Genomic DNA, 19,321 nt, shown 5'->3' on the forward strand with positions numbered 1-19,321 from the left:
GCTGTGGCTGTAACAGTTGTGAGAAATTTTTGGTATTTTCGTAAAGACGTGTGAGCTCGTGTGCTCTTTTTTTTTGTGTTGAATAAATTTCATTTTCTTAGAAACGTGTTTGGGATGGACAAGAAGCAAAAGTCAACCTTATTTTTTTTTTATTTACATATGCATTGCGTGGATGAGTGTCTCTTTTGGAAAAAAATCAAAAGTCAACCTTAGTTTCATCATTTGGATGATAACCTTTATCATTTAGGAATCTGTCCCGAATATGAATAAGACAACTTTTTGGGTATAATTCAAAAGTCAACCTTAAAATTTTACTTTAGATATGCATTGCGTGGATGAGTGTCTCTTTTGGCAAAAAACCAAAAGTCAACCTTAGTTTCATCATTTGGACGATAACATTTATCATTTAGGAATCTGTCCGGAATATATGAATAAGTATAACTTTTTGGGTATAATTGAAAGGTCAACCTTAATTTTACCTATCTTTTCAGGGGTAATAATTTTATTTTTACTAGGCGATACGTATCAGTCCGTCAGTAAACTAATACATGTATATTATAATATATTTATTATATAAATATGCGACATCGTTTCTTTCTTCCAGGTGGAAAAAAGTGACGTCGCGTCTTTATATATATATATATATACTTCGACGACGTCTTTATATATATATATATATATATATAAATCGAACGATATATCGCTAACAAACTTCGATATGATATGATATTTTAATCCTTATTTAGGGGTGTATATCAACTTTCGGGGTAAGAAGGTATCAACCAAAGTCAACCTTCGTGGTTTCTAAAAGTAGATACAAATAACTTCACAACAAATTACCAGAGTTAAATTTTTATGCTGCTTTCGTGCAGTTTTTTTTTTTCGTGCAGGGAAAGATTAAAAGAAAAATAACTTTAGACAGTAAATCTAGACAATAAATCTGGAAACACCAATACACCAAACTCCAGTAACATTATTCAGATATTACCACAGCCCACATATGGCAGCTACCTGGCTTCCATGATAATCCAGTAACAAAAGCAGCCAGCATTGGGGAGTTTATATGAAATTAAAACTCATGATACCATCCCAGTATATGCACATGGATATAAAACCAGAGAACCCAGATGAGGATAACAAGTTGAATTCCTGTGACCACCATATCGAAAAATGTAAGCGGTATGTGTTCCATATGGTTTTCCAAAGGGCAGGGCAATTTGTAACTTCTGTACATTTCACTGCAAGTCACCCTATGGTCAAACCAGCATTCTCGGATCCAACTCTCATTGGAACATCCAACAATGTCACAAGTTTGTAGTGGATGAACGTGACGAATGGCTGCTGGTGCTTTCTTTCTTCCACATTGCCTTGAAATTTGAGAAGCATTTTAATTGCACCATCTGGTAAAGAAGAACAAAATGAAGGAACCAAATCTTTAGTTGAAGCTGTTAGAGAAACTATGAGGTGCAGAATTGTCAAACGAGAGGAATTTGAATCTCATCCAGAATGAAAGAAAACAAAACTCAATCATTTATGTCCTGCAGATGCTTATATCTGTAATAGAAGCAGGAATTCAGTGAATCGACTTAAGCCAGCTATCATGGACTTCTACACGGTTCTGGTTTGGGTAGTGATCCTGACAAAGGCCAAGTGTTCTTTGGTGGCTGTTTTAGTTCAGAGAGAAGAGATACTTGAAATTTACAATTCAGTGAAAGCTACCAGTTAAATACTTTGGATTCCCACTGCTTTCTTTGAAACTAAAACCCTAAAATTGAAGCATTCTTGATCAGAGCAACAGCCAAAGTAATGGGTCTAGGACTCTGTTAAGTGTCTTAAATACACAGGTATTATGGACAAAATATAAGAGGACAGAAAATAGCTTCTTGAGATGTTTGAATTTACTGAAATCTAAACAAGAATAGCACTTTCGGCATCAAAAAAAGCATGAAGCCATATTGGAGGAGGAAATCCAGAGGTATGGTGGGATAGTATTGAATGGTACCCTCAACAGGTCCATGTTTGTGTTCTTAATAGTGCACTTTTTTTTTCAAGCACCTAAATGTTTGGCTCGATACAGTTTCCGAATGTGTAAGACATCATGTATGCTTTCATCCATTCATGCAAAAGACTGTTATTAGTGAATTATTTCTTCAATCAGATGTGCTAATAGAAATTGCTTGCTGCATGGAACTTTTTAGTTAAAGATAGTATTTCTAAGCTTCAATTTTTTTTTCTAATTGCAATGTGTTCAATCTTACAAAATTTTCTTCATCTAGCATTTTATAGGTAAAGAATATCATGATATCATGCTCTTTGTGCTTCCGGAAGATAACCATGGTCTCAACATATTGCTATTTAGATCTGAAATGAGAAAGTGTACCATGAAGTAAACACATATGTCAAATCAAACTTTCACCAAAACAAAATTTCTAGATAGAACTGATTTAAATTCTCCAGGTATTTTGGTATGTATTTTCATGTAAAACTATGTGATTATAAAGAGCAAGTATTTTGGTAGCTTACAGCAGACTGGCACAATCAGTAGAACAGATATGGAGGTCACAGAGAAAATAATAATTGCTTTTTGTGAGCCAAGTAATAAGATCAAAAAGAAAAAAAATGCATCATGAGGTAGAAGTTTAAGAAACTTACCCTCCAATGTCGTTTTCTAACAATATAATTTTGAATATTTAACAATCGATCAATTATGTCTTTAAATGTCGGTCTGTCAGCAGGGTTTTCACTCCAGCATTCCTCAATCAACCTGCAAGTGGGAAAATCGTGTGTTTGATCCAGTCAATCTTCTGTGGTAATAAAGCAACATAAGAACTTAATTCTTTCGCGTGCACACAAACAGACTCACTCACACAGTCATATGGGGGGGTTCTCATTGCGGCCACTAATAAGTAGTAGTTGTGTCTATGTCAATGTTGCTTCATAAAGATGCTTCCTAAAAATCAAAGTTGTGTTTGTTTTTCCGCATGAAAGTATGGAGAGCAATTTCTGAAGCATAGCTCGGCTTATCATATACCCCAACCTAATGTGCTAAATGGAGCATATCAATGGTTTTACTACCCAAAAGCAAAACAAAGGCAACCAGCACCAGAAAATCTATGCCATAAAAAATAGTTCATTGACCATTGCATGATTTTGAGACAAATCAATGATAATCCACAATAAAGTAGATCAACTAAAAAAATATAAATTGAGAACAAGACTTACTCTTTTAATCCATGCACGTACAATTTTGGTGGAGCTCCGAAAGGTGGTCTCTGCTTAGACACATATGCTTTTGGAACTTCATTATCTTGTTTATAACAAAAAGGAGGGCATCCTTCAATCATCTATAAAAAGGCCAATGATAGAGTCAAACACGTTAATGCACTTTTGATAACACATTGGATTTAGCCACAAATACCTAGTAAGGCAAAAGACAACCATCATTTCAAATACTTAAAAGGCACATAAAAATTTATCGCATTTACATAAGTGATGAATCTCAACTTCATAAAACTAGAAACTTGGTTCTAGTGTCAACTATAGGTAGATAGCAAATCTCAACCAGTATGTTGAGTAGTGTGCGTTCAGTCACTGCTGAAGCCGGCAACAGCATTAAGCTGGAACACAAGTCAGGTGCGGCAGTAATAATAACAATTTTTAGGAAGCTTGCAGTCTGAATTTGAAGAAACTCATTTCACCAACAATTACAGTCCCTAGTTTCTCAAGCTTCAATGGTTCTTTTATGGTACATCAAGAAACCAACCAACATGTCTATAATGGACAAGAATGTACATATCAAAGAACAGATGCCAGATAAATAGTGGTAAAGAGTGTAAAAAATTCCTTACTATATGTTGAAATTAATCATACTTGAGAGTTCAAAGCAGTAGTAATAATTTAGAAACCCATCTCCTAGGAAGTGTCATGATTAGTATACTTTGACCACAACACATTATTTATGCATATAAACAAAGTTAAGCATACAAACATTTTTCTCAGTTTAGTCATAATAGATTCACCTTTAAATTAATATCCAAAATAAGTTGTTGAAATTAAACTGAACATTTAAGCACCACCTTTACCTCTTGTAGAATCAAAGCAAATGAAAACACATCCACTTTGGTATCATACTCCTCATTGCAGAAGACTTCCGGAGCCACATACCTGCCTGTATATAGTAAATCAAACATAAAAAGTGACATATTAAAAGTTAAAAGATTAAAATGGAACAACCAGGCTGTGATTGACTAATATATAACTGCAAAAAGAAATATTGCTACACTCACAAGGAGTGCCTAGATGTGTTAATGATCTTTCTTCTCTAACAGTCTTCGCCACATTTAACAACTTGCTCACTCCAAAGTCTGCAACCTTCAAATTCCCAGAATCATCCCGCAAGATATTTCTATTATTCACAATAGAGAAAGCATAAAAGATTATTCTGACAAATATTAAGATAATCGTAATTCAGATGAGAGTGTAAATTGAAAAAAGTGTCTAAACACTTACGAAGGCTCAAGATCACGGTGAATTATGGCTTCTGGTTTATGCTCATGTAAGTAATTCATCCCTCTGGCATTTGTTCATGTAAGATATTAGATTATGCTCAACTAACAGAAGATGAAGAGTTGACTTAAAATGAGAAAAAGAAAAAAAAATATTAGTATCTCCATTTATATTCCTCAAAAAATACATACAGAAATGATAAGCACATGAAATCATGAACCAACCTAGCAATATCAAGTGCAAATCGCACTGCCGATGATGGCTTTAGAGCTCCTTTACGTTTCAGATAGGCACGTAGGTCACCCTGCAATATGAAGGAGAACTAAAAAATCTGAAAGACAACTTCAGCCAAATGATGGACTCATGGAAGTAAACTTTTTCCATTTGTAGGAAAGAGTTGAACATTCACTTCAATGCAATTAGGTAGTTTGAAAGAACCCATTGTACCGAGGGCTCTTTTCTTTGTAACAATGGGTTGACAAAGTGCACATACGCATTCTGGTAAACAGCATAAGCCAGATTATTTCTTGTATACACCTGCTAATATTTAGTTGGCATCAAAACAGAGCATTTTTGTGAAAAATTAGTTGGCATTACAAAAGACCTTTTCTTCATGAAAAAAATGGTTAATGTACATGAAGAAGAGGGATGTAGGAGGATTTCTGAAGCATTAAAATATTTGTTTTCCTTCCATCTTCATGCATGCTAAGCCTCTCTTTTCTAATTTTTCTCAAGTCTCTCCATTATCCTTCTTCCTAGCTCATATATATGTACATATTAGAAAAGAGAGGCTTACCATGCATGAAGAGGGATGTAGGAGGATTTCTGAAGCATTAAAATATTTGTTTTCCTTCCATCTTCATGCATGCTAAGCCTCTCTTTTCTAATTTTTCTCAAGTCTCTCCATTATCCTTCTTCCTAGCTCATATATATGTACATATTAGAAAAGAGAGGCTTAGCATGCATGAAGAGGGATGTAGGAGGATTTCTGAAGCATTAAATTATTTGTTTTCCTTCCATCTTCATGCATGCTAAGCCTCTCTTTTCTAATTTTTCTCAAGTCTCTCCAATTATCCTTCTTCCTAGCTCATATATATGTACATCAAATAAAAAAGGTTCACTTTATACTTGACCAACTAACAAGTATGCATTCATAGGAATCCATCAGCATGAAGATTTATGAAACGGTTGATTTAGCCTTTGCTATGATGCAAATTCCAGAGTTTGATGGATGAGAAGTTAAAAATAATACCACGATAAAAAAAAGAGACCTCCAAATGGATGTGTTCAATTTGTATCTAGATTACAGTAAGAAGAACAACCTTTGGCAAATATTCTGTAACAATCATCATTGGACTGCTTTGAGTAACAGCACCCAAAAATTGAACAACATTTGGATGTCGTATTTGTTGAAGCAATGCAAGCTCATCTCTGAATGCCCTTCTGCAAAGCACATAAAGAAACTCTAAATGACAAACATATAATGAACACAAACGTAAATGCAACATAACCACAAAAAGTATATATAAAAATTTGCAGTAGATTTGACCCAACCCACAATTTATTCTCATCGACCAGGACATCTTCACCATACTTTTTAACAGCGACTCGAATTCCACGCCATGTTGCTAATCTAAATGTTCCCTAACAAATGATATTGGTAAAATGAAGAGAAAATAAGTCATACTGCACAGAAAAGTTTGCAGAGATCATGAAATTGAAAATAATAAAATAAGGGAAACACTCTTTAGCAGGAAAAATTCAGATATGAAGAACTGAAAAGGTGATAGCTCCAAGCAAAATGTAAATGTTCTTCATACTTAATATAAAACTAATTTAGTGAGAGCTGTTTCAGTTATATTAGCCCAGCTTACATGTAATTAAAAAATCTGTCGTGAAATTATGCCAGTCACAAATATGTTAAAATGGCATAGCAATAGAACTATAAGGTCCCAATTATCAAGGTTCAGCTATATGGTTCTTCTCCCAACATTGTGCTCTGTTAAGTGAAATATCGCTACCCAAACTAAAAACCAATAAATCTCTTGTTGTTATCCTGAAAAAGTTTTCTAAAGCCTTTCCCTACCTATCATAGCACCACTGACCAAAATGGCTTGACACCTTTAATCGGTGCATCGATAGATATTGAACAGCAATATTTAAATTCAAGTGACAAATTCCTTTTGGCCAGCAAACAGCTAGAGTTTGAACATTGACACTTACATAATGTAAACAAAGTATATCTATCACATAACATACAAAGATATGATAGAATAAATGACTGCTTGGAGGCTGCAACTGTTTAGGATAAGCTGAAGACCACTAAGGTTATTTTAACATATGTAAAGGAGACAATGAAATGCACCCAGAAGAAGGCCAGAGAATCATACACAGGTAGGCCATGTGGAGGTAGGATGACAATAATAATCTTGGACAGGGAGTCAAGGAAAGAAAAGGCATGATGACCCTTAAACTGAAAATTTGAACATAAATAACCTAGATGACAAAAGAAATTCGTTTTGAAAACCATAAATTGGAATATTATGCTCCAATTTGCAATAATTACAGTTTATTCATTGAAATGCCATGTATAAAACATAAAATATGTGTTCAAGGATAATGGAGGGGAAAATTATTCTGAGGTCAGAAATTTAAAACCACCAAATAGATGCTCAGACCAATGAAGTGAACATAACAAATTAAAAACAACAGATAGTAGGATTCTGATTAAGACCACATTGTATCCTAGCCATAGATAGGAAAGAAAATATATACCTTGGTTATATTAACACTGTGAGTGAAATCAAGTTCACTGGGGTCAATCTCATACTCAGGGACTTCACGGGCATTCTTGACATGCATAGGAATAATCTACATAAGGTATAAACAACAAGGGATGATAGCATATAAGTTGATTAAAAGAAAAGTACATCACCTGATATCTACCTTTTCATCAAACTAGAAGGACTAAAAAGTTTCGCAATTGACATACCGATAGCTTGGCACCATGCTTCTCCAAAAGATCGATCACTTCGTGGTTATTATAATGTATTGCATCTGCAAGTGGCTGTTAGCAGTAGAAAGAATGAGGAGATCGTATTTTTAAAAAAGCAATACATTAAGATTCCAACATGTAAATTGTACATGGCTAATCATCACCCATAGTAACGACTTGCGCAGAGTAATTGAAACCATCAACATATAATAAAGTTACTCTGGTCATGATTTGAATTTGGCCAAAATGGACCAGTTTCAGCCAAAATACTCATTGGTTCTCATATTGGTTTGATGCTCCAATAACTTTTATATAGCCAAATTCAGTTGGTTGTACATAGCTTCCACAGAAACCAAGTGATTTCAGCCAAAACCAACTAAGGTTTGGGTAATTTGGGTCTACTGACAGAACTTACTAATGTGTTAGCACTTCAATTCAAGCTTTTGGATCTTCTAACAGAACTTCATAATACACTAGTACTTATAGCTTTCGGTGGATTATTTGCTAAAAGTCACGATGGTTTCTTCTTACCAGAATATCATTTGCAAACATCTGGTCAAATCTAACTAGTTAAGTTAGATTTTAGGTTATGCCAAAAGAATTGACTTAATGATTTCTCGAGATTTCAATGCTAAACCAAACTAATTAAAAATACTTATTAAATAAGCATGCGAGTCAAAAGTTTACAGCAACTTCATGCACCTAGTTGATTAGGAATGTTTATAACTCCATTTTCGTTTAGTTTTAGATCTTCGAAGAACTTCAAATTGTAAACAACGAATGGTTGTTAACTTGAAATGCATATTTTGTATGCTCACGTTATTCAGATCAAGTTTACTAGTTTAACACAAAGTGGTCAGATGTGGGCAACTAAACGTTATAATTGGAATATGTTCTAGAATCAAACAACAAAAAGAATTGTCAACATGATATATATTATTTTTAAAATCGTCCCTCCTTTTCCTATTTTTCAGACCAAAACTTTAAATCTCAAACTGAACTGTCACAAGACAGAAATTGGCAAAACCAAAAAGTAATATATAGGCCTGACAAGACCAAAACTGAAGTTCTAGTTTGAAACCTTAATGTTTACGCGACAAGTTGTGTTTGATGATTATATTATCGCTCTCCAGAACCTCAAATCGGCATCTAAAAGTTCTATCTTCGGCATAAAGAAAGTGGCATTTCAATGATTCAGAAACAAATTATTCGTCATGCGATCTTCTCTCTACATTAAACCACATCCTTACTGACAATTAAAGAACAACATGAATAAATAGCTTCTAAGTCTAACGTTTAACTTGTCAGGATTAAAAATTCAAAGGAAGCTACGAGATTAAAGGGGATTCAGAACATAAATGCAGCAAAGAACGGCACCGAGGAATCCTTCCTGGTCAAGGCCGCTGAATATACTTGAGGCGACATGAATCCAGAATGGCCAGTGATGTTGTTAGCATGTACAATCCATTAGGCACAGCATGATAGAGAATCAAAATTCAAAATTCCAGCAAAAACGAAGACTACCGTGTGTTTTTAAGTCCTCAAGAAGACCAACAAACAATTCGCGCGCGTGAAGAAATCCAAAAATCCAACTAAAGAAAAAAGAAAGAAAGAATCGTCGATATCACCACGCACCGTGCTGCCCCAGCGGTCCTCCGGGCCCACCTGCGCCCCCCTGTCGAGCAGCAAGCGAACGACGTCGGCGAAGCCCTGGCAAGCGGCGACGTGCAGAGCGGTGCGACCGTCGATGTCCCTGAAGTTGGCGTCAACGCCGGAGGACAGGATCTCCTCGATCCCCTCCAGGTCGCCCTCGCTGGCGAGGTACATGAGGCGGATGTCGGCGGCCACGTCATCGGGGAACCGGAAACCATCGCCGTTGCTACTCTCGTCGCCGCAGTCGCGATCGGGGGCGAGGGAGGATTGCTTGCCGAGGGTGAATCTTCCGGTGGACTTGGACTCCATCGCCCCTAGAGAGGTCTTCGGGCCGACGTCGGTGGGTCGGCAACGGGAGGAGGAGGAGGGGGACACAGGGAGAGCTGCGCTGGAGCGTCTGTGGTGGCGACGTTCGTCCGGGACGTTTGTGGGCTTTTATGAAGAGGAAACAGCGCTGTTGAGGTTGGACATGACAGCGCTGTTCATTTATCCCCTCATATCGCCCGATGTGGGTTTTGCGTCTCCCAGGAATGTGGAATACGAAATCATATATAATAAGTAATTATTTATCTGTTGGAGCAATAAATTCGAGCTCTAAACTTGGGCAGCACAACGGAGGCATTTGGATAATTGAAGGCGGAAGCTTCGGAAATGACAACTTGCGAGTCGCTTACCCAATGCCGCTATTCTGGGGCCCGCATGTGCTGGCCCGACGCTCTTCCTCGTGGCTCTTTTTGCGTGTGACATCGTCGTATAATAAAACTGTAACGTAATATCACAAAAAAAAAACATCGCCCTCTATATATATATATATATATATATATATATATATATATATATATATATATATATATATATATATATATATATATATATATATATATATATGTATGTATTTATATATATATATATATATGTATGTATTTATATATATATATATATATGTATGTATTTAAATATATATATGTATGTATATATACATACATATATATATGAATGATGTTTGTTTGGATCTGATCACTAAGAAATATTGTGCATCGATCTTAACGAGATTAGACTTTGACTGAGGAAAAAAATATTTCTCGAACATGGAATCATATATTCAAATGTTAGTCAATGTAAAGATAATCTTATCTGTCGAGGAACGACTTGGCCTCCGGTCATGTTTTTATCTCGACGTGATCCACTTAGGGATCTTACGCATGAATACGTGGTTATCAATACAATATCTACTTGGGTACGATTGATAGTCCCACCACATTAATACCGATGCATAACTATATTAATCATGATATAGAATAGTTTAGTAGCATGTGGAGGCTCATAATTATCGTGTAAATTAAATACTCATTTATATATTGAATATATAATTAAATCTTTCGATTTAAGTATTTTTTTTTCTTATGAATAGATTTTAAAAAATAATTATTCAACATTCTAAGTTGGATGATATTATTTTTATCAATAAATTAAATAAAACTAAAAAAATAAATATAAAAATATAATTATCTTATGTGAAAGGCTCGGATTCCCAAGAGGTAAGTTCCTTTGTCTTTCTCGAAAAATATTTTTTTTATTTTTTAAAATATTTAAAATTTTAGTTTTAGATTAAGACATGTTATGATTATTAATGTTATATGCAATCTGAAAAATTTTCTTTTGTTCCTTTAATTATTTAAAATTTTATTTTTTTAATTAAAATATGTTATAATTATTCATGCTATATGCTGTTTCTAAAATTTTCTTCTATTCCTTCAAGTGTTTAAAATTTTATTTTTAGACTAAAATATATTATAATTATTCATGCTATATGTAGTTTTTATTTTTTTCTTCTATTCGATCAAATATTTAAAATTTTATTTTTTTGATTAAAACATGTTATAATTATTCATGTTATATATATTTTCTAAAACTTTTATTATGCATGATGCTAGTTGTACTATTTGATTTTTATTAGATTTATACAATAGTTTATTACAAATATTATTTCATTCCTTATGTAATTTTATATTTTTAGTCTACTACTATTTATTATGTTTTTATAACTCAATGCTAATGATTAGATAATTTGATTATAATCTCATGATGCCCTGAAAGAAAATCAGCATAATTTGTTAGGATTTGAGTTAAAAAAATATTTATTACAAAAATTTGCCCTACAATAATTTTTTATATATATATTTCTTCGTAGTGTTAGAATATGATATAATTTCAGAGTTGTGGTATCAGCTTATATATATATATATATATATATATATAAGCTGATACCACAACTCTGAAATTATATCATATTCTAAGACTATGAAGAATTCGGAGAACCGCAAAAGCCTCATGCAATATGCATGCCTTTGGAGTTCTTTTTTTTACCTTTTGATAATAAGGTATTATGTTCCTCTTTTTTATATATAAGGAATTAGGGAGTATAGTACTCTCAAAATTTATATTGAGATTTTAATATTTATGAAAGTAAAATATTTAATAATATTTCTTCTCATGTTTAGTGATAAACTGAAGTGAAACAGAATCAACAGTAATAAATCTTAGGATATTTTAGTTAGTAAAGTTTATAATATAAAAAAATAAATTAAATATTTTATTTTTATAAATATAAAGATATCGATGTAATTTTGAAAGCATAAAAATAAAAAAAAAATAAAGAAAGATAATTACAAGAATAATATGTAATTAGCTCCATCAGATGCATGATTTTGTACTGATACTCCCATAATGTATATTACTTTGAAGACGGTGATTTCGTCTGATTACCCAAAAACTACGAGACGCGAAAGAAAAATAAGCGCCAAACGACCATTACAACTTCCGTTCGATCTTCGCATTCCGTCGTCAAGCGGGTAGGGAACAGAGTTGCATAGCAACCACCTCGTGATAAGGCAGCCGACCGAAAAAAGGGCCTAAATTACCCAGTTGATACCTTCGTCATTATTGGAGAAGGAAATGGGACCACGGGACCTCTCTGGTGAGCGTCAACACTGAGTCAGTGTCATCGAACGTCAACAATCCTTCCGCGGTGTCCCATCTCCGGCCGTTCTTTCTTCCTCCACCTTTCTTGCACCCGTCGAATCCGCAGCATCACTCCCGGCAAAATCCACCTTTACCTTCCTAATACTACTGCAATTAAAATGAATTGAAGCTCGGTGGTCGCTATTTCTTGAGCTGCATTGGTGCGTCCTTATTGTTGTTGTCCGAGAGAGAGAGAGAGAGGCGTCGACGGGTAGCGAGCGGAGGATGACTACGACTACTTGTTCAAGCTGGTGCTCATCGGGGACTCCGGGGTGGGCAAGTCCAACCTCCTCTCCCGCTTCACCCGGAACGAGTTCAACCTCGAGTCCAAGTCCACCATCGGCGTCGAGTTCGCCACCAGCAGCATCACCGTCGACGGCAAGATTCTGAAGGCCCGGATATGGGACACCGCCGGCCAAGAGAGGTGCTTACTCTTCCCGGATATCCCTTTCCTGGTCATTTCTTCTCTTGCATTTAGATTTCCCTTTGAAGTTAATCTATGACAGGGATGCCGATTTCTTCCATGGGCTGTGGAAGGGGATTACTGATTCTGGTGGTATAGTAGATTACAGTGCGTAAGGATCGGATTTGTCCGAACTTGAATCCGTTTCTCAGCGATTTTTGTAGTTTGATAATGATTTTGTGTCCCAATATCCAATTTTTCTTGAGTTCGAAAATCAATTAGTCGAATAAAAATAAAACGATCGCATTTAATTTGCATAAATTTTCAACAGTGGTTTGCTCTATGCTACTGGCTTTAACATCTTGGCCAGAGAAAAAGAAGAGTCATCAAATCAGAGAGGAACCTAAATACTACTAAATTCGGACCATTTGTTGTGTCTTAAAGCCCAAGATACTAAATACAAATTTGATCCAACTCCCTCAGCAACCTTACGAGTCAATTTAGTTGACTTCGTTACTATTTAACTTGATCCATTTTCAGTAGGTCAGTCCGTGAAGACGAAAACCATGGTTGAGATCAAGCCATGCTAAATAGCATTCCTGATAAAGGAAGGGCTTGCTTGGATGCTCTTAGGTCTGTTTCTTAGGCGTGATCCTTGAAAGATCCTCTTTAAAGAATTGAATAAAAGGAATACTCTGAGACGATAAAGTATTTTATCGCCTTACCTTTACCTAAATTTGTCAAGATAGCCAGTGTGTTGTCTTTGATCCTGAAAGCATGAAGTCGGGTATGCATGAGTTTTGTACTCCTTATGAGAGCCCCAGTGTAGAGGATATGACGTTTCTTCTCGGGGTCCTGAATTGGAGGAGAATTAATTTAATTGCAAACTGACTAGGTGACACTGTTCTTAAATTCCTTTGTAGTTTCATCCTCTAAACAGGCCTACAAGAATCCAATAGAATTCTTTAAGAGAGAGAGAGAGAGAGAGAGAGAAAAGGGAAAATTGAAGAGGGTAGTTGAGAGTAACAAGTAGTGAGAAATGATCAAAGGAGGATAAATTAGAGAACAGTTAGAGAGAGAAGGAGAGAGACTGACTTGATGGGACTGATGCCAAACGTCGCGACAGATTAGGTGTTTGAGAGAGATAATGGAAAAGGATGAGTGGGAGAGAGGTGCTGCCAAGCAGCATGCTTACTGATCACATGTAGATGGGAGGGGGAGTAGAAGAAAAAGGGATAAAGAACAAATGAGGAATGAGAAAGAGACTTAGGTAACATAAATGGAAAGAAAGGCTAGAGTGTTGGGTAGTTATGTTATTTTTTTTTAGATTTCACCCCTCGTTTGCTTCAAGCTTCGCAACATTGATATTGTCTTTCCATTATGCCTTCTCAGAAGGTTCCTGTGAGATATTTAATTGGGATCTAACTCCTATTATTCCAACTTAAACTGTTCTACTGATAACAAGCCACATCTACAGAGAATTCCTTTACTATTGATCAGATCATATAATTGCGGGAGTAAGTTTTATATAATACTTTTCAGCAAGATTAGGAAAATTTAGTAGTGCCATTCTGAATTTATCGTTCATTCTTAGTTCACCAGTTGCTACTACCAACAGAGCTACTCTCTTTAGCATAATATGGGGAGTATAATTCGATATACATCCTGTTAGAAGTTGTATGCTTTTATATTACATGGTGCACTGTTGGCAGTTGTGTGCTTTCATATCACAGAGGTTGATCTGAGTGTTGCAAACCTTAGATAAGCTTCTTTTGCTCATGCCAGCAGTTGATCTTTATCGATTTTGCATCTCCTAGCAGGACTTCTTTTTTGGATCATGAAATAGTCACTTGGGAGGTTAAACAGGGGTGAAGTCAGAACTCCATGGGGGTAGAAGCATACAAGGGAAAAAAGAAAGAAATCTGCTACTTTTGTATAGAAATGAAAGATTTCTTAGTGATAATTTTTGGAAGTTAACAAAAAATCTTTTAGTTAAAACTAGTTGGGCTAGGGATTTATAAACAATTAATTGATTTCAAACAAAAGGTGATATGCTTGATTCAATAATTTGAGTATTTCATATTTACATGTGGTTGGAAATTTTGAGAATGCATATGTAAAGTAATGTGCTTCCAAGCAAAGAGCTCCAAACTAAACAAAGCTAAGTGGTGCACCATGATTTATAAAAAATCATTATGGACATGCAAACATGAGTTGACAGAGAAATCTAATCTTAATATTCTTACATGAGAGTTTGACGACCTCATCACTCTTGACGGAGAACAGATTTGTTCAGCATGTTCAACCTTTGGTTTCTTGTTTATAGACTACAATTTGCACAGAAGATAAGCAGATCCATGAACATGTAACCTACTAAAGGTAACAACTGTCATAATATGGACATGCAAAAATATTCTATATGGGCGTTATAACCTGAGAATAATGCCATGGATCTTAAAATTGTCAGATCTGGCACAAGCTGAAAACCATATCCAGTGCTAATTTGGTGCATTTCTGGCTGAAAGCTTGTTTGGTATGTATCACCTAACCTGGCCTACGATTGCAGGTATCATGCCATAACAAGTGCTTACTACCGGGGAGCGGTGGGTGCATTGCTGGTGTATGATGTTACTAGACATACTACATTTGAGAATGTTTCACGGTGGCTGAGGGAGTTGAGGGACCATACAGATCCTAACATAATTATCATGCTCATCGCCAACAAGTCAGACCTCCGTCACCTTATTGCTGTTCCTACTGAAGATGGCAAGGCTTATGCTGAGAAGGAATCTTTATATTTTATGGAAACATCTGCATTAGAAGCAACAAATGTGGACAATGCATTTGCAGAGGTCTTGACTCAGATTTACCATATTGTCAGCAGGAAGGCAGTGGAGGCTGGTGATGATGCAGCATCTTCTGCACCACCTAGTACAGGTGAAAGAATAAACGTGAAAGATGATGCGTCGATGAGGAAACTTAGCTGCTGTTCAACTTAGGTAATACTAATGTTACCCAAAGGTTACCGTCTCTTTGGGATGCATGTTTTAGGTTTTTTTCTGTAGTATTTGAGTTCACTCGTTTTCTTTCGATATCAACAATTATGGATCTGAACTTCAAACTGAGGCTGTGTTCTTAACCAGTGGTACTGCAAATCTGCAAGTATAATCCATTATTCCATTTGTTGAGACGAATGATTTACTATGGTGTAAATTAGGATTGACCAAATTCGAAATTGGAAAAGCACATTGTTGTGCAGGTTAGAACTTAAGAGTTTGAGAACCAGTTGTTTGTTGATCCTTTCTTGTACATCCTTGTGACATATAGGCTGCTGCCCAATTCCCAACCACAAGAAGAAGAATTGACAAGAGATGGGCTTATATGTTAACCTAAGAGACGATTAGTGCTAGATAGATCAATCTTATTGGTTACAGTATGATCCAAGCACATAGAGGGGCAACTTGTTAGAATATGTGGCCATTTTTATAATTGAATAAGATAGAATAGCTAATTGGGTTCCGTTGCGATATTTTAGCCAATAAAGACTAAGTCCACTACGGAACGATTCCTCGGAGATATTCTTGATGGGAGGATATCTTCTGAGATCTCATCTCATCGTAGACCCTCTGCTCTCGCCTATAAACGGACAGGATCTCTAAGGGTGTTAGTGTGATAGAGCGTCATAACGTTGACACGTATAGACGCATCTCTCCGTTGAGGAATTCAGTTATTCTCTTCGACTCTCTCCCCAAAATCCTCTCCCCAAATCCATCAATTTGTGTGATCCTGTGAAAGGATAGGAAGAGAGGAGAAAGGGTCTACGCTTCGCACTCCCTGCAGATTCCGCAGCGCGATCGGATTAAAGACGGAGCGCAGCAATCTTGGATCACGGTGCTGAGCAGATCAAACAAGATCTCTGAACGGATGGCATCAAAAGGTACGCATCGTATAATTAGATCTATGTATTGAATTTCAAATCCTGGCATATAGGTTAATTCCGCATTATTGATTTAGCATAATTACAGATTTTTATGCTAACAATTGGTATCAGAGCCAGGTTTTTTGAAATCATGCATTAGATCTGTAAATTAATTTACGATGCATAATTACCTTTATCTTCCAAGAACTGCTAAGCAGTAATGGTCACCGTCGACCTCGCTGCAAATCTGCGGTTACGCCGAGTAGCGTACGCATTACAGAACTCGTCCCATATGTGGACATTACAGAACTCCCATATGTGGACATTACAGAACTCGTCATATGGACATTACAGAACTCGTCGTCCCATATGTGGACATCACAGAACTCGTCCCATATGTGGACATCATAGAACCCCGTCCACGTGACGGCATCACAGAACCCCGTCCGTGCGACGGCATCACAGAACCCCGTCCGTGCGACGGCATCACAGAACCCCGGTCGCACACGGCCACAATCCGTCCATGCGACGGTCGGCCGCACGCAGGCAGACAGCCCAGGTGGCGGCCATGCGTGAGTTGGCCGTGCACAGGCGGCGGCCGCGTGCTGGCAGCAGCCACCCGCGGGCAGGAACCGCCGCAGCGGCAATGGCCGCGCATGAGCAGTATGCCCCGCGGCGGCAGCGCCGTGGCGGCAGTGGCCGTGCGCAGACTAGATCTACCGCGCACAGGCGGTCGCTGGCAGCCGCACACAGGCGGTCGCTGGCAGCCGCGCACAGGCGGTAGCCCGCAGCCGCGTACAGGCGGCAGCCGCGCACAGGCTGCAACCCGCAGTCGCGTACAGGCGGCCAGGCCGCAGGCAGCAGCGGCAGCGCCGCTCGCGCAGGCGGCGGCGGCGGCGATGGCAGATTAGGGTTGGCATATTTACGTTTTTGTCCTCGAGGCTAGGGTTTTGAAAAATTACAGTTTTACCCTTTGCAAATATCGTAATTACAGTTTATGTTCTGTCAACATATTTACGGTTTTGCCCTCGGGTCTAATTTCTGCCAAATTACAGTTCTGCCATTCGCATATTTTCGATTTTATATCCTATCAAATATTTTCGTTTTTTTTTTATCATTATGAAATTGAGAAATTTAGGTTATATTCTCAATTATAAAATTGATAAATATCATTTATTATAATTATGATTAATTTTAATCATGATTATAATTTTTGATTATTTGATTGGATTTAATTTTGATTAAAAAAAAAAAACTATAAATTATGGTTTATTTTATGGTTTTCTCATATGAATTATTCATTATATATGTGGTAAATAAAATTAAAATCCAATTATTGTTTTTGGAATTTTTATTTATTTATTCACATGTATATGCTTGAAATTATCATATGAGTTTTATTAAAGTTCAATAATTGTTATTGTTATTTATTATTGAACTTCTTAGCATTAAATTTCAATAATTATTATTATTATTTATTATTGAATTGCTTTTTTATTAAAGTTCAATAATTATTATGGTTATTTTATTATTGAACTGTTTAGCAAAATTAAAGAAATACTGATGAATATTATTTGTAATTTATTTCCTTAAGTTTTATCTGACTAGTAGCTGCCAAAGTGGCCTAGGATGATAGACTTTTGTGATATGAATTACAATAAAAGTTTTATCATTTATAGGATATTTTTATTTTATATCATGGCATTAGTCTTGTAGCCACCAAAGTGACCTAGACTAATGACTTATAAAATAATATTAAAGAATTAGTCCTAAATGATATTAAAGAAATAATATTCATAATGGCACATATAATTATGAGATTTAGATAATCCCAAAGGAGAATCTAATTCAAATAATTATGTGATGGGGTAGGATGATACTATTTTAGATATTCTTGCAGTTTAGGATTGTATACCCAAAGGTAACAATACCTATTCCTCAAGGATGGTATCAGTCCTCCAAAATATTCTTGAGTGAACACTAGATATGTCAATATTTCACCCAAAGGTGTAATATAGATGATATCAATAGTTCATCAATTTTTGACAAACTCAAAGCATTAATGTTGTTATATACATTTTTTTGCAGTGGTACTTCCGCATATACATTCATATGCTTCAAGTGTCCCTGTACTTTCTGGATCAAATTATTCAGAATGGTTAGAGCATGTGCAATTCACACTGGGTGTATTAGATCTTGATCTAGCTTTACTTGTTGAAAAGCCTGCAGACTTGACTGATGAAAGTACTGCAGAACAAGTTAATGAAATGAAGGCTTGGGAAAGATCTGATAGGCTTAGTTTAATGTTCATAAGAATGACAATTGTAAATAACATAAAGACTTCATTACCGATTGCAACTAGCGCAAAGGAATATTTAAAGGTTATTGAAGACAGATTTAAATCTGCTGATAAGTCATTGGCTGGCACATTGATGAAAGAACTGACTACGGCTCAGTATGACGGTACTCGAGGAATTCAGGATCATATCCTCAATATGGCTGACAAAGCTGCAAAACTTAAAACATTAGGCATGAATGTTGATGAATCCTTCCTTGTGCAATTTATTCTCAATTCTCTTCCTTCTCAGTTTGGCCCATTCAAGATTCATTACAATACAAATAAGGATAAGTGGGACTTGAATGAGTTGACTAGCATGTGTGTTCAGGAAGAATTGAGATTAAGGCAGGAAAATTCATATAATGTCATGACGACTACTCAAGGAGGTGGTAATAAGAAAAGAAAGTTGAAGCATCATCCATCAAAGAGATTTGCTAAGTCTGGAAATGTTAAACAGAATAATGAAAAGAAAGCCTTTACTGTAAA

The 19,321-nt window shown here is 36.1% G+C and overlaps 1 protein-coding gene and 1 pseudogene across 2 annotated transcripts; one reads left to right on the forward strand and one right to left on the reverse strand.

The window, feature by feature from the left end:
* Nucleotides 1–963: 963 nt before the first annotated feature.
* LOC135602036 (serine/threonine-protein kinase 12-like) lies at nt 964–9,617 on the reverse strand. 2 transcript variants are annotated; one of them, XM_065094230.1, is made up of 12 exons: nt 9,137–9,617; nt 7,499–7,573; nt 7,282–7,356; nt 6,065–6,150; nt 5,829–5,949; nt 4,731–4,810; nt 4,510–4,572; nt 4,287–4,405; nt 4,083–4,168; nt 3,223–3,344; nt 2,653–2,764; nt 964–1,400 (listed from the first exon to the last, which is right to left on the reverse strand). In XM_065094230.1, the coding sequence occupies exons 1-12, from the start codon at nt 9,461–9,463 to the stop codon at nt 1,305–1,307; spliced, it is 1,362 nt and encodes a 453-aa protein (XP_064950302.1). In that variant the 5' UTR covers nt 9,464–9,617; the 3' UTR covers nt 964–1,304. The 2 variants fall into 2 exon arrangements, with proteins under 2 accessions (XP_064950302.1, XP_064950301.1); XM_065094229.1 differs by having other exon boundaries at nt 7,282–7,377.
* A 2,492-nt stretch (nt 9,618–12,109) lies between these two features.
* LOC135611716 (ras-related protein RIC2-like) lies at nt 12,110–15,717 on the forward strand (annotated as a pseudogene).
* The last annotated feature ends 3,604 nt before the right edge of the window (nt 15,718–19,321 follow it).

This window comes from Musa acuminata, chromosome BXJ1-2 (assembly GCF_036884655.1).
Source record: "Musa acuminata AAA Group cultivar baxijiao chromosome BXJ1-2, Cavendish_Baxijiao_AAA, whole genome shotgun sequence".
In the NCBI taxonomy this organism is placed as follows: domain Eukaryota; kingdom Viridiplantae; phylum Streptophyta; class Magnoliopsida; order Zingiberales; family Musaceae; genus Musa; species Musa acuminata.